Below are 24,721 nucleotides of genomic sequence, written 5' to 3'. Positions count from 1 at the left end.
ATTTAAATCTGAAGCAATTTTAAGGAAACTTCGCAAAAGTTTATTTATGATTTATCGCTCGATATATATGTATTAGAAGTTTAGGAAAATTGGAGTCATTTTTACAACTTTTCGACTAAGCAGTGGCGATTTAACAAGGAAAATGTTGGTATAACAATTTGGCTGATAAGTCCCCGGTCTAACAAAGAAAAACACATTTTTTTGTCAAAATTCGTTTTTATCATTCAACATAGTTCCCTTCAAGAGCGATACAACGATTATAATGACCTTTTTGATACCGTTTTGGTAGTACTCCTTCGGTTTTGCCTCAAAATATTTAGGCCCCAGTTTCGGCGATCACCTCTTCATTGCAGCCAAATTTTTTCCCTGCGAGCATCCTTTTGAGAAAAAGTCGCTGGGGGCCAGATCTGGAGAATACGGTGGGTGGGGAAGCAATTCGAAGCCCAATTCATGAATTTTTGCCATCGTTCTCAATGACTTGTGGCACGGTGCGTTGTCTTGGTGGAACAACACTTTTTTCTTCTTCATATGGGGCCGTTTTGCCGCGATTTCGACCTTCAAACGCTCCAATAACGCCATATAATAGTCACTGTCGATGGTATTTCCCTTCTCAAGATAATCGATAAAAATTATTCCATGCGCATCCCAAAAAACAGAGGCCATTACTTTGCCAGCGGACTTTTGAATCTTTCCACGCTTCGGAGACGGTTCACCGGTCGCTGTCCACTCAGCCGACTGTCGATTGGACTCCGGAGTGTAGTGTTGGAGCCATGTTTCATCCATTGTCATATATCGACCGAAAAACTCGGGTGTATTACGAGTTAACAGCTGCAAACACCGCTCAGAATCATCAACACGTTGTTGTTTTTGGTCAAATGTGAGCGCGCGCGGCACCCATTTTGCACAGAGCTCCCGCATATCCAAATATTGATGAATGATATGACCAACACGTTCCTTTGATATCTTTAAGGCCTCTGCTATCTCAATCAACTTCATTTTACGGTCATTCAAAATCATTTTGTGGATTTTTTTGATGTTTTCGTCGGTAACCACCTCTTTCGGGCGTCCACTGCGTTCACCGTCCTCCGTGCTCATTTCACCACGCTTGAATTTTGCATACCAATCAATTAATGTTGATTTCCCTGGGGCAGAGACCGGAAACTCATTATCAAGCCAAGTTATTGCTTCCACCCTATTTTTTCCCTTCAGAAAACAGTATTTTATCAAACCTCGAAATTCCTTTTTTTTCCATTTTTTTCACAATAACAAAAGTTGCTTCACAAAAGACGCTCTATCTTATAAACTAATTGACTTACAGATGTCAAATTTTGACACGAATCATTTGAAGGTTGGTACTATATAAAAATAATATGCATTTGATACCAACGACGCCATCTATGTGGCAGACCGGAGACTTATTAGCCAACCTATTATATGTATGGGAGCTATATCTAAATCTGAACCGATGTCAACCAAATTTGGCACGCATAGCTACAATGCTAATTCTACTCCCTGTGCAAAATTTCAACTAAATCGGAGTTAAAAATTGGCCTCTGTGGTCATATGAGTGTAAATAGGGCGAAAGCTATATATGGGAGATATATCCAAATCTGAACCGATTTCAACCAAATTTGGCACGCATAGCTACAATGCTAATTCTACTCCCTGTGAAAAATTTCAACTAAATCGGAGCAAAAAATTGGCCTCTGGGGGCAAATGAGTGTAAATCGGGCGAAAGGTATGTATAGGAGCTATATCTAAATCTGAACCGATTTGGCTGATATTTTGCAAGTTTTTCGAGACTCATAAAATATTCGGATGTACGGAATTTGAGGAAGATCGGTTGATATACACGCCAATTATGACCAGATCGATGAAAAATTGGCCACTGTGGTCATATGAGTGTAAATCGGGCGAAAGATATATATGGGAGCTATATCTAAATCTGAACCTATTTCAACCAAATTTAGCACGCATAGCTACAATGCTAATTCTACTCCCTGTGCAAATTTTCAACTAAATCGGAGCAAAAAATTTGCCTCTGTGGTCATATGAGTGTAAATCGGGCGAAAGCTATATATGGGAGCTATATCTAAATCTTCAACCAAATTTGGCACGCATAGCTACAATGCTAATTCTACTCTCTGTGTAAAATTTCAACTAAATCGGAGTTAAAAATTGGCCTCTGTGGTCATATGAGTGTAAATCGGGCGAACGATATATATGGGAGCTATATTTAAATCTGAACCGATTTCAACCAAATTTGGCACGCTACAATGCTAATTCTACTCCCTGTGCAAAATTTCAATTAAATCGGAGTAAAGGATTGGCCACTGTGGTGATATGAGTGTAAATCGGGCGAACGATATATATGGGAGATATATCTTAATCTGAACCGATTTCAACAAAATGTGGTACGCATAGCTACAATGCTAATTCTACTCCCTGTGCAAAATTTCAATTAAATTGGAGTAAAAGATTGGCCACTGTGGTCATATGAGTGTAAATCGGGCGAACGATATATATGGGAGCTATATCTAAATCTGAACCGATTTCAATAAAATTTGGCACACTTGACTACACTACTAATTGTACTCCTAGTGCAAAATTTCAACCAAATTGGGGTAAAACTCTGGCTTCTGGGACCGTATTAGTCCATATCGGGCGAAAGATATATATCTAAATCTGAACCGATTTCAATAAAATTTGGTACATTTGACTATAGTACTAATTGTTCTTCTTGTGCAAAATGTTAAGCAAATTAGGGTAGGTTAGGTTAGGTTAGGTTAGGTGGCAGCCCGTTGTATCAGGCTCACTTAGACTATTCAGTCCATTGTGATACCACATTGGTGAACTTCTCTCTTATCACTGAGTGCTGCCCAATTCCATGTTAAGCTCAATGACAAGGGACCTCCTTTTTATAGCCGAGTCCGAACGGCGTTCCACATTGCAGTGAAACCACTTAGAGAAGCTTTGATACCCTCAGAAATGTCACCAGCATTACTGAGGTGGGTTAATCCACCGCTGAAAAACTTTTTGGTGTTAGGTCGAAGTAGGAATCGAACCCGCGACCTTGTGTATGCAAGGCGGGTATGCTAACCATTGCACCACGGTGGCTCCCGTGGTGCAAATTAGGGTAAAACTCTGGCTTCTGGGGCCATATAAGTCCATATCGGGCGAAATATATATATATGGGAGCTATATCTAAATCTGAACCGATTTCTTCCAAAATCAATAGGGTTCTATTCTGAGCCAAAACACATACTTGTGCCAAATTTGAAGTCGATTGGACTAAAATTGCGACCTAGACTTTGATTACAAAAATGTGTTCACGGACAGACTGACAGACGGACATGGCTACACTGAAAGGAAAAAGTACGTCATGAGGATGAATCTTTACATCACGGTGACGAATTTTTCGTCAAAAATGAGCTAACGTAACATTTCATCCCATTGACGATTTTTTCGTCATAGCGATGAATTGAATTCATCCCTGTGATGAACTTATTTACATCCCATATATAACTATGTTACGTCCAGATGATGAATGTATTTCATCTATGTGATGATATTTTTCGTATCTGCGATTATTCTCTTTCATCCATGCGATGATGCAATTCTTCAAAAGTACGATTCTCGTTCGTCATCTCTACAAACGCCATCGTCATAGCGATGAACTCTTTCCCTAAATTTGACGTAAACCATTCATCAATATGATGTACTAGATTCATCAATTTAATGTAATCGATTCATCAATACGATGTAAACATCAAATTGATAAATTGATTATTAGAAATATTTTCTACTGCACTTTTAATAAAGAACCATATTGTTTTTTATCTTAATTAAATTTAAATTTTATTTATTTGAAATATGTACAACTAACGAAGTAAAAACGTATACAAAATTGTTCATACACATCTACCAAAGCTGTTGATTTTGATAAATTGGCCATCTAGACACACAAACATTCTGTTACCTTAATTAGTGTTTAGATCACCAAGGATGAAAAGTTTTATGGGTTCATCCTGTGGAGTAAAAAAATTATAAAGAAGAATTTAAAAATTGAAATTTTAAATTATTGTAACATATATATGTTAGTTTTTTCCATATATAACACTTTATGTTTTTTTACTTTACTCACATTTTTGTTTTTATTTGCACTTTCACATCTTTAAGCATTAGCTCTTTATTTTCGGCACGCGCGACCACCTTTACACTTTGGACTAAACTCAACAACTGAGAGGAACTATTTGAAATGTTCTTACCGCACAGAAAAAAAAAACAATATTTCTACCACACAACTACGTATGGATGTGTTATTGCATTAGTATTTGAATACATGTCAACGGAGTAGATGAAACTTTTCGTCTATTTGATTACTATTTTCGTCAATTTGACGACTTTTATGTCTTGTAAGCCAATTTAAAAACAAACATGTGAACAAATATTTGCTCAAATACTCGTTTGAGATAAGTTAAATGTGGAGAGAGCATGAAATACCCAACAAAAAAAACTTAGCTCTCATTAATAAAAGCTGTGTACAGTTATTTTAAAAACAAAACGTAGCAAGCGCATTTGGTTGTGTGTGTGTTTTTTTTTTTAGATAGAGAAATAAACACACATCTACAGAACGTATGAATTTTATCATCACATTGAACACTGTTTCGTCACATTGACTATTGATTCGACTTTTAGGTGTTTCAGATTAGTACTAATGGAAAAATGTAAATTACAAACATCTATATACTATATACACCGTATATCGTTTTATGTTTTAGTTAGCATTGAGATTTTTTGATACACATTTCAGAGAAAAGTGTGTTTCATCAATTTGAAGATTCTTTCATCGCATTGACGAAAACCAGCATCCTTGATACATCATGAAAATAAAACACTTAAAACATTTGTCCAACTTTTATTAATATGTGTAATTCATATATTGGGACTTCATATAAACGAAATTAATTTAAATCAAATGTTAATTTTGGTTAACTTTCGCTGAATCGGAAAGAAAATAATTTCGTCTCATAGACGAAACTAGATCATCAATGTGACGAACTATGAAAAGAACAAAAAATTGACTTTGATGATTGATTTCGTCACGTGGACTACCGAAATACTCCCATGGACGAAACTTTTCATCGCATAGACGAAAACGCATTGATGAAACTCAATCGTCAATGTGACGAACGCTTTTTCTTTCGGTGTATATCGACTCAGGAGCCCACCTTGAGCATTTTGGCCAAAAACACCGTGTGTCTATCTCGTCTCCTTCTGGAGACCCTGTTCCACAGTGTGGCGCAGGTTATAATGAAGAAATCTATACAATTTATTACCATCTTTTCCCTATCAAGAAGTGGGCCATGTGAAAGTTAAATACATTCCATAATGATCTCGACAAAAAACCATTTGTAATCTTCCTGGTTTGCAAGGGGCCCATCTTTTTTCGTTTCAAATCTAGGAAATCCTATGGTCATTGTAGTATAATAATTGGGTTAGGGAGGATGATTTGTGATTTTTTTTAGGATTTGCAGCACACATATTAGCCAAGTTTTTTTGTTGTCTCAACATTTCAGTTATGATAGATGTCTCCATGTAACCACCTATGCTCCACTCCACAAATCTTTCACATTGTCCATCATCAGAAGACCGACCACGATGCCAATGACGATGACGATGTAACAATGCGGTAGCAAACGTTTTTTTTTGCGTTATACCTTAAGCGAATCCGAATCACTTTGATTTAGTTTTCCAAAGCTTTGATAGAGTGGGACGAGAGGTGGCAGCTGGCTAGATGGTGAACTGTTGTAGATATTAGCCAACCATCTAACCAAGTTGGGTTCCACTCGATTCACACCACAAATGCCAAACCCATTAAAAGATTCAAGTTATTCTTCACTGCCTCCGACTCGGGTATCTATCTCCGGTAGACTGGGTACCATAAATAATGCTTATAGAGTTTGTCATGAATGAAACTTGCATCTGTTTGTTGTTTGGAGGTCTGATGTTGATGGTTGTTTTTATTTTATTTTTTTTTTTTGTGCTTTATTATTCATTACTACCATTATTTGTTTGGAGTTTTATTTGTTTATTTCTATTCTCGTTTTGTTATTATATTTGTGGTTGGGAGGTGACGGGTTTACAAGTTGGTTGCTTTTTCCATATGGTTGCTGTTAGCGCAAGTGTAACACTTACCAATCAGCTTTTCAATTATCTTAGAGTGGTGTGTCGAATTTTGTATTTACTTAAATATGTTTGCACACAAACAAAAAATGGCACCAATATTTTAATTGAATTAAAAAAAAAAATATTCAATAAAAAATTTTATAAACTAATTTTATAATTAAAACAAAAAAATCATTTCTGTGATTGAAGAAATTTCAAAATTGCGCCAATTTTGTGATTATAGAAGAAAGATTTATCTCGGCCGAATTTATGGTGTTATTACAGGATTTTTTTTTATAATTTCCCTATACACGCAAAGAAATAAAACGTTTGGGAAACGTGACCGAAAACGTTTTTCTTTTGTTTGGATTTTTTTTTTTTTGAATTTCTTTGAAAATATTTTCAACTTTTATCACCACAAAAAAAATGTTATACAAAATTTTTATTTTTGCTATAGAAAAACAAATATATTACGGCCGTAAGTTCGGCCAGGCCTAATCTTATATACCCTCACCGTGGATTGCGTAGAAACTTCTACTAAAGACGGTCATCCACAATAGAATTACTTGGGCTGCGGCCGATGGTAAGGTATGTTAAAACTTCTTAACATCATCTTCTAAATTGTAAGTTTGTCCATGCGGGATAAAATATTAGCCAGAATAAAGGTTATTGACCGGTTCTGAACCGATATGAACTTTTGTGCAGTAATTGTAGAGCGAGAATGTAATATGACGGTCGCTTTATATGAGGGCTATATACACGCAGAGAAGGAATATGATCACCTCAAACATGTTTGAAGAGCAAAATGTTATTTTTATATGGTGACATGTAACATGTTTGTCACTAAATGTTATTTCTTGTCAAATATAACTGCTTGCCGAAATCAGATACATGATTTCCGAGAAAATAACATGGCTGCGACAAACATGTTACATGGTCACCACCCAAAAATAACATTTTGCTCTTAAACATGTTTGAGGTGATCATATTCCTTCTCTGGGTGTACACCCAGCAAAAAAAGAGCTTCCAAAAATGTAGTTTCGATCCCCAATCTGTGATCCAGGAAAATAGTGCAAACTTGGATCATCTCCAATGAATTTACATGGACTTGTCATAGGACGGAAGTACTCCCTTTTTGGATCCTTTGCATTGCTTTAGAAGTTGTGCCCTGGAAGTTAATTTGAATGAAGAAATTTAAAAGCAAAACAATAAATAAATTTTTTTTCAACCAATTTCACTTTTTTGAACATAAAGCGTCAATTCAAATGTTTGTGATATGAACGTAAAACGACACCATGGAATAACATTATAATTGCTTCTCGAGATGTTCTTTATTAGTATGAACGAAAAAATAAGAAACGGAGGTTCAAATCTCACCAGCGGCAATTTTTTTTATCAAATATTTTTCTAAAAATTATTTTCTATGTTATGCATCGCTTTTATTTTCGGCATATTATATATATATATATATATATATATATATATATATATATATATATATATATATATATATATATATATATATATATATATATATATATATATATATATATATATATATATATATATATATATATATATATATATATATATATATATATATATATATATATATATATATACATTTTTTTTTTTTCATTAAAATCAAATCAAAATTAAAATTCTCGTAATTTGCAAAACCTTCTCACAAGAACTTCCATGGAAGCGAAAAAGTCAAACGGCACAGGTTCAAAGCCAGCCGGAATGAAATATATTTTTTTAATTATATTTTTTATTAATTTTCTATTCTTTTTATTAGTTTTCTATTTTTTTTTGGAAACTTTAATTGTCCAAAATTTGCACTTAAAATAGTCTGATTGCGTTTTTTCTAATACTTGTCCACAAGGACTGCATAGAAAGTAGAAAAAAATCATTGGGGGATCCCAAGATGCGCTTTAGAAGAAATGTTTGTGAACTTGTCCAAAAGGACTGCATTGGAAGTTGAAAAACTCGATGGGGGATTCCGGGATGGGCTTTAAAAGAAATGTTTGTGGAACAACTTCCAATTTTTTTTTTTTTGCTGGGCAATTATGAACACGAGTCTACCAAAATGGCAGATTTTTTACTGTTTGGTAGATTGGAAGAATTCTTGATGTTTTGGAAGATTTTGCAAAATATTCCTCTTCAACTAAGAGGTGCTTCATAAATTTTCTATAGAAATAAAATTCTGACAAAATTTTCTACAGAAATAAAATTCTCGCAAAATTTTCTACAGAAATAAAATTTTCACAAAACTTTCTATAGAAAAAATGTTTGACAAAATTTCCTAAAGAAATAAAATTTTGACAAATATTTTATAGAAATAAAATTTTGACAAAATTTTCTATGGCAATAATTTTCTGTGATTGGGGCTCGGTTTATCTGGGGGCTATATATAACAATAGATCGATATGGACCAATTTTGGCGTGGTTGTTATCGGCCATATACCAGCGCAATGTACCAAATTTCAACCGGATCGGATGAATTTTGCTCTTTCAAGAGGCTCCGGAGGTCAAATCTGGGAATCGGTTTATATGGAGGCTATATATAATTATGGACCGATAGGAACCTATTTTGGCATGGTATATAAAGTCCATATACTAACACCACGTACCAAATTTCAACCGGATCGGATGAAATTTGCTCCTCCAAGAGGCTCTGGAGGTGAAATCTGGGTATTGGTTTATATGGGGGCTATATATAATTATGGACCAATTTTTTTTTTGGTTATTAGACCCTATACTAACACCATGTACCAAATTTCAACCACATCGGATGAAATTTGCTTCTCTTAGAGGCTGTGCAAGCCACATCTGGGTATCGGTTTATATGGGGGCTATATACATTTATGGACGGGAGCCACCGTGGTGCAATGGTTAGCATGCCCGCCTTGCATACACAAGGTCGTGGGTTCGATTCCTGCTTCGACCGAACACCAGAAAGTTTTTCAGCGGTGGATTATCCCACCTCAGTAATGCTGGTGACATTTCTGAGGGTTTCAAAACTACTCTAAGTGGTTACAATGCAATGTGGAACGCCGTTCGGACTCGGCTATAAAAAGGAGGTCCCTTGTCATTGAGCTTAACATGGAATTGGGCAGCACTCAGTGATAAGAGAGAAGTTAACCAATGTGGTATCACAATGGACTGAATAGTCTAAGTGAGCCTGATACATCGGGCTGCCACCTAACCTAACCTACATTTATGGACCGATATGGACCAATTTTTCAATGGTTGTTAGAGACCATATACTAACACCAAGTAAAGGGTGATACGGTCAAAATTTGGTCAATATAAACTTGACGTATTTCTTTCAATTTTGCATTTAAAAAACCTGAACACCCCTCATTTTGAAGGTGGGTGTGTGTAGATTGTTGCTCCTATTTTGATTTTGGAATTCACTCTTCAGTTGTCAAAATGCCGTCCAAGCAAGAAGAGCAGCGTATCAAAATTTTGCTCGCGCATCGCGAAAATCCGAGCTACTCGCACGCAAAGCTGACAAAATCGCTAAAAGTTGCCATATCAACCGTTACAAATGTAATTAAAGTGTTTGGGGAACGTTTGTCGACAGCCAGGAAGTCTGGATCGGGGGAAATCGAAAACCGGAAGCAGCTGAGACGACAAAGAGAGTTTCCGGTAGGTTCAAGCGAAACCCTAAACTCTCTCTCCGAGATGCCGCAAATAAGCTGGGTGTATAACCGTGCATCGAGCCAAAAAACGAGCCGGACTATCGACTTACAAGAAGGTAGTGACTCCAAATCGCGATGATAAACAAAATACGACGGCCAAAGCGCGATCCCGGAGGCTGTACACGACGATGCTGACGAAGTTTGACTGCGTGGTAATGGACGACGAAACCTACGTCAAAGCCGACTACAAGCAGCTTCCGGGACAGGAGTTTTATACGGCAAAAGGAAGGGGAAAGGTAGCAGATATTTTCAAGTACATAAAATATCTGGAAATATCTGGTTTGGCAAGCCATCTTTACCTGTGGCTTGAAAAGCAGCATTTTCATAGCTTCCGGGACTGTCAACCAAGAAATTTACGTGAAAGAGTGTTTGAATAAACGTCTGCTGCCTTTCCTGAAGAAACACGGTTGTTCCGTACTGTTTTGGCAGGATTTGACATCTTGCCATTACGGTAAAAAGGCCATGGAGTGGTACGCCGCCAACAACGTGCAGGTGGTTCCCAAGGACAAGAACCCTCCCAACACGCCAGAGCTCCGTCCAATTGAGAAATACTGGGCTATTGTCAAGCGGAACCTAAAGAAGAACAAAAAAACTGCTAAGGACGAGCAGCAGTTCAAAGCAAACTGGCTTTCTGCGGCGAAGATGGTGGACAAGGTGGCTGTACAAAATCTGATGACAGGTGTCAAGCGTGAGGCCCGGCAATTCAGATTTGGAAAAGCGAAAGCCTAACTGAATATTTTTCCTGAATTTTAGAAAAGAAATTTAATTTGATTTTTTTAAATAAACGATTTCACCGATTTACACGCGTTTTCCCTTGACCAAATTTTGACCGTATCACCATTTACCAAATTTCAACCAGATCGGATGAAATAAGCTTCTCTTATAGGCTCCGCAAGCCAAATTTGGGGGGTCCGTTTATATGGGGGCTATACGTAAAAGTGGACCGATATGGCCAATTTTCAATCAATTGTGCATTGATGGCTATAGCGATAATTGTCTGTTGATGACAATAACAGCTACATAGCGCAGTGAATAGTGTGTTGTTTTACAAACTACATGGTCCGCGGTTCGATTCCCCGTCTAGGCGAAAGGTGAAATGTGCAAAATGTATTAAAATCTAATAATTTCTTCTACATTGTATTACAGAAAAAGGTGCTAAGAACTTAAAAATCTCGCCGAAATGAGAGAAGATGCAAAATTAGCCAGGCATAATTGTTTTTGACTTACCCAGCAAAGAAGGAAGTTCACCAATGTGGTATCACAATGGACTGAATAGTCTAAGTGAGCATGATACATTGGGCTGCTACCTAACCTAACCTAACCTACCCAGCAAAAAAACGTCGCCTAAAATGTAGTGAAAATGTTCTTTTTGGATCCGAAAATGGTGCCAAATTGACGCAGAAGCGATGAATTTAACATGGGCTTGTTATAGGACGCATGTCCACCATTTCAACAGCCGCTGCACTGAATTTGCATCAATTCTTAAGGTGTGAGGCGAATTCAGAGTTTTGGATGTGAATGAACTTCCTGTATATTTCAAATAAAGAACGTCTTTGGGAGAGCATTTTTGGATGTTCTTTAAAAGTTGTGCCTTGAGAAGAACTTCCAAATTTTTTTGCTGGCTAGTCTTTATGAAAATGTGTTTACATCCTGTAAAAGAATAAACGTTTATCACAAAAAGCATATAATTTTCTTCCAAATAAACTTCCCTACAGCGAAAAGCAAATGGGAAACGATATTTGTTTGTCTAAAATTTCGTTTGGGAGTCAATTTAATTTAACAAAGATATTCAAAATTGTTATTTATAAATTTTCTTAATTTTGTTATTGTTTTTTTTTTATTTCATTACAGTATGGTGTATTTATGATTCTCTTATTGATTGCCGAAATTGTTGCTGGTGGATTGGCTGCTTTTTATAAAGAAACGGTATGTATGAATACAAATTTGAAGATATTCCTTTTCAATCTAAACAATTCTTTTCCCATAGGCCCGTAATGAAAGTAAAACATTTTTACAATCGACCATTACGAAATTCTATAATACAGCTGAACATACTGATGCTGTTACACTCATGTGGAATCAAATGATGACAACATTCGGCTGTTGTGGTGTTGTGGACTATCGTGATTTTGAATCTGCACCCGCATGGATGGCTAGCAAGGGTAATCGTACAATTCCAGAGGCTTGCTGTAGATTAAAGGATATCAAGAATTTAATACCCGAAGATGATTTCTGTGTGACAAATCCCAATGAAACGAATAGCTTCTTCAAAAAGGTGAGTGAAAGCTTTCGATATTGTGAAAATGATAATATTCATATGAATTAAATTTAAATATTAAATTAAATTTAAATTGTAATAAATTCACCCTGGACCCAATCTTAAATGACCACCACCACTCAAACTCAAAATATAACTTATAATAATAAAATTTGGCTGTGAATGAAATATTCCGAAAAATTTGTTAATATCAGGCCTGTAGTTAATTGTAAATACACTGCAAAAAATATTTACGTGATAGTAAAGATTACGCAACTTAACCTTAGGATGCACAATTTATAAAATATTGAGGAGCAACTTCTTTAAAATAATGCATTTTTATACCCACCACCATAGAATGGTGATGGAGGTATAATATGTTTGTCCTTCCGTTTGTAACACATCGAAATATAGATTTCCGACTATATAAAGTATATATATTCTTGATCAGGGATAAATTCTAAGACGATATAAGCATGTCCGTCTGTCTGTTGTAATCACGCCTTCATTAATGGCGCTATCGTCCTGAAATTTGGTACAGATTTGTGCTTTGTTTGCAGACATGTCAAGATCGAAAATGGGCTATATCGGTCCAAGTTTTAATATAGTCCCCATATAAACCGATCTCCCGATTTGGGCCCAAGGCTTATAAAAACCGTAGTTTTTATCCAATATGCCAGAAATTGAAAGTCTAGATGTACTTGAGGACCAAAAAAAAGGTGTGCCGAAAGTGGTGCCCAACGGTCCATGTTTTCGTATAGCCCCCATATAGACCGAGCTCCCGATTTTGCTTCTTGGGCATCTAGAAACTGTATTTTCTATCAGATTTGCCTGAAATTAAAAATCTGGAAGTATTTTGGACCTCAAAGAGGTGTGTCGAAAATGGGGTGTATCGGTCCATGTTATGGTAAAGCCTCCATATAAACCGATCTCCTGATTTTATTTCTTGGGCTTCTAGAAAATGTATTTACTATCCGATTTGCCTGAAATTGGAAATCTAGAGGTATTTTGGGACCATAAAATGGAAAATGGTCCGTATCGGTCCATGTTTTGGTATAGCCCCCAAATAGACCAATCTCCCGATTTTACTTCTTGGGCGTCTAGAAACTGTATTTTCTATCCGATGTGCCTGAAATTGAAAATCTAGAGCTATTTTTGGATCACAAATAGGTGTGTCGAAAATGGTCCGTATCGGTCCATGTTTTCGTACAGCCCCCATATAGACCGATCTCCCGATTTTCTTTCTTGGGCGTCTAGAGACTATATTTTTTAGTCGATTTGTTTGAAATTCAAAATCTGGAGGTATTGTAAGATTACAAATAGGTGTGTCGCAAATACTGTCTATCGGTGCATGTTTTGGTATAGCCCCCATATAGACCGATCTCCCGATTTTACTTCTGAGCTTCTAGAATTCGTAGTTTTCACCCAATTCGTCTGAAAGTGGAATTCTAAAGGTATTTGAGGTACATTATGTGGTGGTGAGTATTGGTCCATGTTTTGGTATAGCCCCCAACTCTAACTCCTGGGGGCTAATCACGGCATTCGATATCCAATTCATAATCGTATCGAAAAAATTGTCGATACGATTAAAAGTTTGGATCACGGGATTCGATCGAAATTTGATGCAATTTCTCAAGCGTTGCCAACAGCAAAAAACGAAGCAGAACAAAATGAAATAACAAAATTAGTTAGCGTCACAAAATAGAATGTAGAAAAAACATGTTTTTGGAGGTTTCAAAGTAAAAAGTAAATTGTATTGCATTATATCTTATGGACCCATAACTCTTTTTACATTCGTCTGAATTCCTTCCTAATTGGAGGATGAGATGAATATAAAATAATTCGGCGACAAATAAGGAATAAAAGTTCACATTGTTATTGGTGTAAGTACGTGGGTTTGAAATGGTGTGCACTGTTAGAAAGTCACGTTTTGCTGGCTCAATAGACGATTTCGGCTGACGAAGGAGGCGTTCAAATGGAAAATAATTTTTGGTGGCATGTCAACGTCAATTCTATCACTTTACAATTGTCGCCGTCTTAAAACTTTTTGCGAGTGGAAGCCTTCATAATTCACTATTCTTACAAGGTGGTCCAGAAGCGTTATGTTGTCACAGAATGGTACGGTATTTGGTTGATCACAATCTCTTGGATATCGATCTATCATGTGCACTTTATATATGATGCTCGCTGCCGAACTCGAATATGACCAATTTTTGTTTAACTTTTATTGGAGTTGCATTAGTCCTAAATATTCAAAATATGTTCATTATATGTAGATTTACTACAAACTAGCAACAATTCGAACTAAAACTAATATATTTACTATTCCTATATGGTGAAAACAATGTAAAAAACAAGTGAAAAATGTTTTACGATTGCAATTTACCAATCGAAAAAATTGTCGATCAAAAAAACTCGATATCGACTCCCGTGATCCGAAAAATGTGGATTTCGATCAAAAGTTATCGATATCGAATGCCGTGATTAGCCCCCTGAATTTAGCATAGCCTCCACATAGACCGATCTACAGATTTAACTCCTTGGGCTTCTAGAAACCGTAGTTTTTATCCGATTTGCACAAAAATGTAAATATACTGGAATTTTAGAACCTCAAAAATCTGTATTGCATTTATTTTTACCGGTCCATTTGGTAAGGCATCGATATAGACCGATTTAACTTCTTTGAGGGTCCACCCAAAGAAAAACTATTTTCCTCCGGAATGAAATTTTAGATAAACGAAATTCCCCTTTTGTATAAAGTATTTTCGTTTAGCGCGAACTAATCCGAATTTATGATAAGCGATACAACGGTTGTCTCTAAATATTGTGTCAAAAGAAAACTTTGCCTGCATAAAATTTCGTTCCTCAGAAAAGAAAACATTTCTTTCGCACTGATCATGAAAATTGCTTGAAACTGAAAGTAAAATTTCCAGATTCTATTCATCGTATTCATTTAACAGGTTGGCTGATAAGTCCCCGGTCTAACAAAGAAAAACACATTTTTTTGTCAAAATTCGTTTTTATTATTCAACATAGTTCCCTTCAAGAGCGATACAACGATTATAACGACCTTCCAATTTTTTGATACCATTTTGGTAGTACTCCTTCGGTTTTGCCTCAAAATAGGCCTTAGTTTCGGCGATCACCTCTTCATTGCAGCCAAATTTTTTTCCCAGCGAGCATCCTTTTGAGGTCTGAGAACAAGAAAAAGTCGCTGGGGGCCAGATCTGGAGAATACGGTGGGTGGGGAAGCAATTCGAAGCTCAATTCATGAATTTTTGCCATCGTTCTCCATGACTTGTGGCACGGTGCGTTGTCTTAGTGGTACAACACTTTTTTCTTCTTCATATGGGGCCGTTTTGCCGCGATTTCGACCTTCAAACGCTCCAATAACGCCATGTAATAGACACTGTTGATGGTTTTCCGTTCTAAAGATAATCAATAAAAATTATTCCATGCGCATCCCAAAAACCAGAGGCCATTACTTTGCCAGCGGACTTTTGAGTCTTTCCACGCTTCGGAGACGGTTCACCGGTCGCTGTCCACTCAGCCGACTGTCGATTGGACTCAGGAGTGTAGTGATGGAGCCCTTCATAAAACAGTATTTTATCAAAACACGAAATTCCTTTTTTTCCATTTTTTTCCACAATAACAATAGTTGCTTCACAAAAGACGCTCTATTTCACAAACTAATTGACTTACAGACGTCAAATTTTGACACGAATCATTTGAAGGTTGGTACTATATAAAAATAATATGCATTTAATACTAGCAGCGCCATCTATGTGTCAGACCGGGGACTTATCAGCCAAACTGTTATTTGTTATTTTAAATTAGTGAGAAAAAAAACAAGTAAGGAAAGTCTAAAGTCGGGCGGGGCCGACTATATTATACCCTGCACCACTTTGTAGATCTAAATTTTCGATACCATATCACATACGTCAATTGAGAGATACTGGGCTATTGTCAAGTGGAACCTAAAGAAGACCAAAAAAACTGCTAATGACGAGCAGCAGTTCAAGCTTTCTGGGGCGAAGAAGGTGGACAAGGTGGCTGTACAAAATCTGATGGCAGGTGTCAAACGTGAGGCCCGGCAATTCGGATTTGGAAAAGCGAAAGCCTAACTGAATATTTTTCCTGAATTTTATACTAATTGAACTTGAAAAAGAAATTTAATTTGATTTTTTAAATAAACGATTTCACCGATTTACACGCGTTTTCCCTTGACCAAATTTTGACCGTATCACCCTTTATGTTGAATAATAAAAACGAATTTTGACAAAAAAATGTGTTTTTCTTTGTTAGACCGGGGACTTATCAGCCAACCTGTTATATTGATTCATGGTGGTGGGTATTTAAGATTCGGCCCGGCCGAACTTACTGCAGTATATACTTGTTACACCATTCACCACTACTGTGGTACAGGGTATAATAAGTTTGTGCATTTGTATGTAACGCCAAGAAATAGTGGTCATAGACCCATCTTTTAGTATACCGATCGGCTTAGAATTAAATTCTGAGTCAATTTAGCGATGTCCGTCTGTCTGTATATGTAATTTTGTGCACAAAGTACAGCTCGCAATTTAAGTCCGATCGTCCTCAAATTTGGCATAGGGCCGTTTCTTGGGACAGAGACAATCGCTATTGGTTTTGGAAAAAATCGGTTCAGATTTAGATATAGCTGCCATATATATTTACCCCCGATTTGGTCATAGTTAGCGTGTTTATCAACCGATTTTCTTGAAATACCGTACATCTAAATATTTTATGAATCTCGAAAATCTTGCAAAATATCAGCGAAATCGGTTCAGATTTAGATATAGCTCCCATATATATCTTTCGTCCGATTTAGACTCATATGACCACAGAGGCCAAAGTTTACTACCGATCTTCGTGAAATTTTGCACAGAGGGTAGAATTGATATTCTACCAATGCTTGGTAAATTTGATTAAAAGCGGTTCAAATTTAGATATAGCTCCCATATATATCTTTCGTCCGATTTGGACTTATATGGCCACAAAAACCAGAGTTTTGCCGTGATTTGTTTCAAATTTTGTACAAGGGGTACGTTTAATCGTATCGTTAAGTGTGTCAAATTTTGTTAAAATCGGTTCAGATTTAGATATAGCTCACATATATATCTTTCGCCCGATTTGGACTTATATGGTCTCAAAACCAGGGTTTTGCCCTGACTTACTTCAAATTTTGCACAAGCGGTACTTTTAACGATACTATTGTATGTGCCAAATACGGTCAAAATCGATTCAGATTTAGATATAGCTTCCATATATATCTTTCTTCCGATTTGAACTTATATGGCCTCAAATACCAGTGTTTTGCCGTGATTTGCTTCAAATTTCGCACAAGGAGTACGTTTAGTAGTATCGGTAATTGTGCCAAATTTGGTTGAAATCGGTTCAGATTTAGATATGGCTCCCGTATATATCTTCCGTCCGATCATAGACCAAGAAAATATAGAGCAGTCATTCCACTCAATTGCGCAGTCAAGTGACTCAATATCTTTTTGGAAAACGAGAATAACCGTATAAATTAGTCAGTTTGCATTACAAAAAAGGTGTGGATGAATAGTATTTTATAAACTTTCACAATATTTGGTGTTTCAACGAGAGAACAAAGGAAAGAAAACAAATTAAAGCCAAATTAAAAAATCACTCAATTGCAGACGAAAAAGAGCCATCTAAGGTGTGCAGACAAACTACAGCGCTGTGAATTCACTTGAGATGTCTATACCTTCCTTGGTCTATGGTCCGATTTGCACTCATATGACCAGGGGGGGCCAAAGTTATACTCCCATTTACGTGAAATTTCGCATAATTGCAGAATTATTATTCTAACTATACATGTCAAATTTAGTCAAAATCGGTTCAGATTATATAGCTCCCATATATACGTACATCAGAGTTGGGGAAATATGGTAGACTGTTACACGTTTTAGACCCATTTTCAATGGAAGTTTCCTCCAATTAACTGGATAGCGTTAGCCGATTTAAATTTTAATTCTAGAGATTTTGTAGAAGTAAAAAAATTGTCTCCTTATATAGCTTCCAGCAAATGTGAAGTAAAGGGTGATTTGTTAAGAGCTTGATAACTTTTTTTTTTAAAAAAACGTATAAAATTTGCAAAATCTCATCGGTTCTTTATTTGAAACGTTAGATTGGTCCATGACATTTACTTTTTGAAGATAATTTCATTTAAATGTTGACCGCGGCTGCGTCTTAGGTGGTCCATTCGGAAAGTCCAATTTTGGGCAACTTTTTCGAGCATTTCGGCCGGAATAGCCCGAATTTCTTCGGAAATGTTGTCTTCCAAAGCTGGAATAGTTGCTGGCTTATTTCTGTAGACTTTAGACTTGACGTAGCCCCACAAAAAATAGTCTAAAGGCGTCAAATCGCATGATCTTGGTGGCCAACTTACCGGTCCATTTCTTGAGATGAATTGTTCTCCGAAGTTTTCCCTCAAAATGGCCATAGAATCGCGAGCTGTGTGGCATGTAGCGCCATCTTGTTGAAACCACATGTCAACCAAGTTCAGTTCTTCCATTTTTGGCAACAAAAAGTTTGTTAGCATCGAACGATAGCGATCGCCATTCACCGTAACGTTGCGTCCAACAGCATCTTTGAAAAAATACGGTCCAATGATTCCACCAGCGTACAAACCACACCAAACAGTGCATTTTTCGGGATGCATGGGCAGTTCTTGAACGGCTTCTGGTTGCTCTTCACTCCAAATGCGGCAATTTTGCTTATTTACGTAGCCATTCAACCAGAAATGAGCCTCATCGCTGAACAAAATTTGTCGATAAAAAAGCGGATTTTCTGCCAACTTTTCTAGGACGTTGTGGCTCGTTAGTAAGTCTATTCATGATGAAATGTCAAAGCATACTGAGCATCTTTCTCTTTGACACCATGTCTGAAATCCCACGTGATCTGTCAAATACTAATGCATGAAAATCCTAACCTCAAAAGAATCACCCTTTAGTTGAGATGGTAACACAAATTTTGGCCTACATAGAGGTGAAGGGTATAATATAGTCGGCCCCGCCCGACTTTAGACTTTACTTACTTGTTATACCCACCACCATAGAATGGTGACGGGGGTATAATAAGTTTGTCATTCCGTTTGTAACACATCGAAATATCGATTTCCGACTATATAAAGTATATATATTCTTGATCAGGGAGAAATTCTAAGACGATATAACGATGTCCGTCTGTCCGTCTGTTTGTCTGTTGTAATCACGCTACAGTCTTCAATAATGAAGCAATCGTGCTGAAATTTTGCACAAACTCGTCGTTTGTCTGCAGGCAGGTCAAGTTCGAAGATGGGCTATATCGGTCCAGGTTTTGATATAGTCCCCATATAAACCGACCTCCCGATTTGGGGTCTTGGGCTTATAGAAATCGTAGATTTTATCCGATTTGCCTGAAATTTGAAATCTAGAGGTATTTTATGACCATTAAGAGGTGTGCCAAAAATAGTGAGTATCGGTCCATGTTTTGGTATAGCCCCCATATAGACCGATCTCCCGATTTTACTTCTTGAGCTTATAGAAACCGCAGTTTTTATTCAATTTACCTGAAATTGGAAATCTAGAGGTATTGTACGACCACAAATACGTGTGCCAAAAATTGTGAGTATAGGTCCATGTTTTGGTATGGTCCCCATATAAAACGACCTCCCGATTTGGGGTCTTGGGCTTATAGAAACCGTAGTTTTTACCCAATTTGTCTGAAATTGGAAATCTAGAGGTATTTTAGGACCACAAAGAGGTGTGCCGAAAATGGTGAGTATCGGTCCATATTTGGGTATAGCCCCCATATAGACCGATTTCCCGATTTTACTTCTTGGACTGCTAGAATCCGAATTTTTTATCCAATTTGTCTGAAATTTGAAATCTAGAGGTATTTTATGACCATAAAGAGGTGTGCCACAAATGGTGAGTATCGGTCCATGTTTTGGTATGGCCCCCATATAGACCGATCACCCGATTTTACTTCTTGGGCTTATAGAAACCGCAGTTTTTATTCAATTTACCTGAAATTGGAAATCTAGAGGTATTGTAGGACCACAAATACGTGTGCCAAAAATTGTGAGTATCGGTCCATATTTTGGTATAGCCCCCATATAGACCGATCTCCCGATTTTACTTCTTGGGCTTCTAGAATCCGAAGTTTTTATCCTATTTGCCTGAAATTGGAAATCTATTTTCGTGTTTTAGTATAGCCCCCATAAGAACGATTTCCCGATTTAACTCCTTGGGTTTCTAGAAACCGTAGTTTTTTTCTGATTTGCCTGAAATTGTAAATATTCTGGTATTTTAGGCTCACAAAAACGTGTATCGGATTAAGTTTTTATCGGTCCATTTGGCAATGCCTCCATATAGACCGACTTCACTTTTTGAGGGTGTAGAAGGCGCACTGATCATGAAAATTGCTTGAAACTCAATGTAAAACTTCCAGATTTTTCTTCTACAGATTTAAGATTTCAAATCAAGACGTTATTTTATAATTTTCTTGCACACTTACAAGAGATGTTAATGATTCCTCTAAAACTCAAACAAAAATGGTTCTTATAAATCCAGAATCTGATATAGTCTTCATAGGTGAAATCTTTAAATTTATCTTCGGGAAGTGTCCTCAAGTCCTCTAGCCCTCCTGAAATTTCAAAGGAAACCCTAATAAAGGGTGATTCTTTTGAGGTTAGGATTTTCATGCATTAGTATTTGACAGATCACGTGGGATTTCAGACATGGTGTCAAAGAGAAAGATGCTCAGTATGCTTTGACATTTCATCATGAATAGACTTACGATCTGCCACAACGTCGAATTTTCAGTGAATGGGCCCTAGAAAAGTTGGCAGAAAATCCGCTTTTTTATCGACAAATTTTGTTCAGCGATGAGGCTCATTTCTGGTTGAATGGCTACGTAAATAAGCAAAATTGCCGCATTTGGAGTGAAGAGCAACCAGAAGCCGTTCAAGAACTGCCCATGCATCCCGAAAAATGCACTGTTTGGTGTGGTTTGTACGCTGGTGGAATCATTGGACCGTATTTTTTCAAAGATGCTGTTGGACGCAACGTTACGGTGAATGGCGATCGCTATCGTTCGATGCTAACAAACTTTTTGTTGCCAAAAATGGAAGAACTGAACTTGGTTGACATGTGGTTTCAACAAGATGGCGCTACATGCCACACAGCTCGCGATTCTATGGCCATTTTGAGGGAAAACTTCGGAGAACAATTCATCTCAAGAAATGGACCGGTAAGTTGGCCACCAAGATCATGCGATTTGACGCCTTTAGACTATTTTTTGTGGGGCTACGTCAAGTCTAAAGTCTACAGAAATAAGCCAGCAACTATTCCAGCTTTGGAAGACAACATTTCCGAAGAAATTCGGGCTATTCCGGCCGAAATGCTCGAAAAAGTTGCCCAAAATTGGACTTTCCGAATGGACCACCTAAGACGCAGCCGCGGTCAACATTTAAATGAAATTATCTTCAAAAAGTAAATGTCATGGACCAATCTAACGTTTCAAATAAAGAACCGATGAGATTTTGCAAATTTTATGCGTTTTTTTTTTTAAAAAGTTATCAAGCTCTTAACAAATCACCCTTTATTTGGTTTATGGTGGTGGGTATTTAAGATTCGGCCGGGCCGAACTTACTGCTGTATATACTTGTTTTTTAATAAAATTGATCTTAATTTTGATCTTAATATTTTTAATAATTAAATCAATTAAAGAAATTAAAAAAATGAGCTTTATATTTGAATTCATTAACTTATGATTGTCATATATTTTATTTTAGGGATGCTACGAAGCCTTCACTGACTGGATCATAACTCATCGCGAGATTATTATTGCTGTTCTGGCTGGTGTTGGTGTTGTCCATATACTGGCAATATTTTTAGCCTTCTGCCTTTGTAAATCATTTGCGAAATATCATGGCATGAGACTGTAAACACAGTGTGTGTTCTGAGTGGTTTAGCCACGTGTTATTTATAATTTTTCTTCATAATTTCCTTGCTTCGTAATTCCAAAATCTTATTTCTAAATATTAATTTTTAATAAAAAAAATAATAATAATATTTTATAGATAAAAACATCTTACTATAGACCCTAGTAAACCTTAAAGAAAAGAAATTTGTTGCAAAATTACATTGTTTTAAAGTAAAGTGAATTGTTAAATATTTCTTTTTGTAGAAATGTAAGTTGAAATGTTTGTTTTGATAGCAAACTCAATATATCAGAAAAGAGAAAAGACAATTTTTTTTAAATAGGTTTTTATCCAATTTAAAGGTTTTCGTTATGTTTTTTGTTTATATTTTTTTAAGGAAAACTCCCCGTTTGTAGATTATAGATTTTTATAATTTTTAAGTATATAATATAGCAATTCGTTTTTGTATTATAATTATTAAAAATAAAAAGAACATAGATAAACCTAAGTAAAACATTCCACTTAAAACATCACATTATTTTACATATATCACTTATGTATATACATATTTACATATATGTATTTTTTAGTATATACTGTTTTTTTTCATTTTTTTTTTTCAATTTCGCTAAAGTAGTATACTTTATATTCAAAATGAGTTAACATTTAAGTTTAAATAAAAACAAGAAAATAGAAGGATTATATATATAAATATATTTTTTTTAAATCAATATATTTTGGCAAAAAGATTGTTGAGATTATATGTATTAAATATTTTTGTTGCATATTTTCGGCAGCTAAAATGCAACAGAAACATTACAGCCTGAAAGTATGCCACAGTTAATGCATTGCAAAAACTCGTTTTGGGAAAAAAATTACCTCAACGTTTTTGTATAAAATTTGTCTCAACCTTTAACTATGACCTATTACTAGACAATGAAGCCGCAAATTAAGCCGGATCCTCGCGATTTTATGCACCGTTGGAGTAATTTTATGCGTACAATAATATCGCTATCTAAATTTTCGAGACGTATCCCAAATTATGGCCACACCCTAATTTATGTTCGACGACATAATCGTACAGACTTCTGATCGATGGCATATTTATCGATTTTTAACTTATCGCAGGCAATTCCACCAGAGAAGGAAAATGATCACCTCAAAAATGTTTCAAGAGTAAAATGTTATTTTGTGAACGATGAACATGGAACATGTTTGTCTTAAAAATGTAATTTTCTCGAAAATTTTGTATTTGATTTCGACACCCATGTATATATTTGCAGGGAAAAGAACATTTTAGTGACAAAAATATTCCATGTTCACCGTCCATAAATAACATTTTGCTTTTAAAACATGTTTGGGGTGATCATATTCGTTCTATGCGTGTCTTAGGGTTTGACCACATTATATTTTTTTCAAACACATACATTTTGTACGGATAAACTGATGTGAAAGACTCATTGGCCGCCATTCAATCATGTTCCTTAAAATCTGGAGAAAGTTTCAAAATTTCCCCATTTCCTGTGAAAAATATTTTCTTTCAATCAAACTAATTGAATACTATGATTCTATAATAATTTAGCAAAAATTCTACATAAGAGATATGCATTAAATGTAGATTTGATTTTAAGATGACTTGTACGATCAATCTCAAGGAGGTTCAGATACTTGTTGTTTCTTTTTTTTTATCGATAATTGAGCGACTCCGGCTAGAACTATTTGCCTCGGCTAACCCGTTAAACTGCTGACCCCGATGGCAAAACTTGAGAGTCAGCCATCGCTGCTAGAAATGGGTCGATTTCATTCTCAAACCATTACTTATTGTTTGTTAAATTTTTTAATATTTTTTTTTAGAAAACTTACCAAAATTGTTTTTCAATTTTTTATTTTATATTACCAAATAAGATTAAAATCTTTTTTTTTTTAATTTTTAAAACTCCTGAATTGAAATTGAAACCATATCACAAATAAAAGCAAAAATTTGTTTATTTTTATATTTTATATATTAGTTTTTACATGTAATTATATATAGTATATAGTAATGAGACTATATTATTTGCAATAGTGTAAATGTTTTCCAAATACTTATCCCTTAAAATTGATATTAATTGTATCAAAAATGTATAAAACTGAAATTGATTTGAAGATTTATTTAATAACTAAATTAGAAATAAATAAATACTGAAAAACCAGAATTGTTACTATTTTTTATGGTTTTATTATTGACTTTTTATATATTAGTGTTATGTAGGGGCGGCGCAAAAATTAAAATGTTCGCATTGGTTGTCTAGCGAGTCAACGATAAGCCACAAAATGGTCCCCCATAGGAAAGTCTGCTAAAAATATAATAATTGGCGTATATCAATTCATAAAATTTTAGGTTTTAAAATGTTACCCAAAGGATGTTCAAGACCCCATTTTTATATCCTCCACCATAGGATAGGGGGTATATTAGCTTTGTCATTCCGTTTGTAACACATCGAAATAATGCTCTAAGACCCCATAGGTTAGATTAGGTGACAGTCCGATGTATCAGGCTCACTTAGACTAATCAGTCTATTGTTATACCACATTGGTGGACTTCCCTCTTATCAATGACAAGGGACCTCCTTTTTATAGCCGAATCCGAACGGC

At 35.9% G+C, this 24,721-nt stretch overlaps 1 protein-coding gene across 4 annotated transcripts in view; it reads left to right on the top strand.

Moving 5' to 3' along the window:
- Tsp66E (Tetraspanin 66E) overlaps positions 1–24,282 on the top strand; it is a 178,015-nt gene extending 153,733 nt beyond the window's left edge. For all 4 annotated transcript variants that reach the window (XM_075303775.1, XM_075303771.1, XM_075303774.1 and 1 more), the window contains 3 exons: positions 11,727–11,801; positions 11,863–12,150; positions 21,959–24,282. In XM_075303775.1, the coding sequence (XP_075159890.1) occupies positions 11,727–11,801; positions 11,863–12,150; positions 21,959–22,111 (516 nt within the window). In that variant the 3' untranslated portion in view covers positions 22,112–24,282. The remainder of the gene's footprint in view (positions 1–11,726; positions 11,802–11,862; positions 12,151–21,958) is intronic.
- Positions 24,283–24,721: the final 439 nt, after the last annotated feature.

This window comes from Haematobia irritans, chromosome 4 (genome assembly GCF_050003625.1).
Source record: "Haematobia irritans isolate KBUSLIRL chromosome 4, ASM5000362v1, whole genome shotgun sequence".
In the NCBI taxonomy this organism is placed as follows: Eukaryota; Metazoa; Arthropoda; class Insecta; order Diptera; family Muscidae; genus Haematobia; species Haematobia irritans.
The sequence above is the reverse complement of the archived record's forward strand: the minus strand, read 5'-3'. Positions and strand labels throughout refer to the sequence as shown.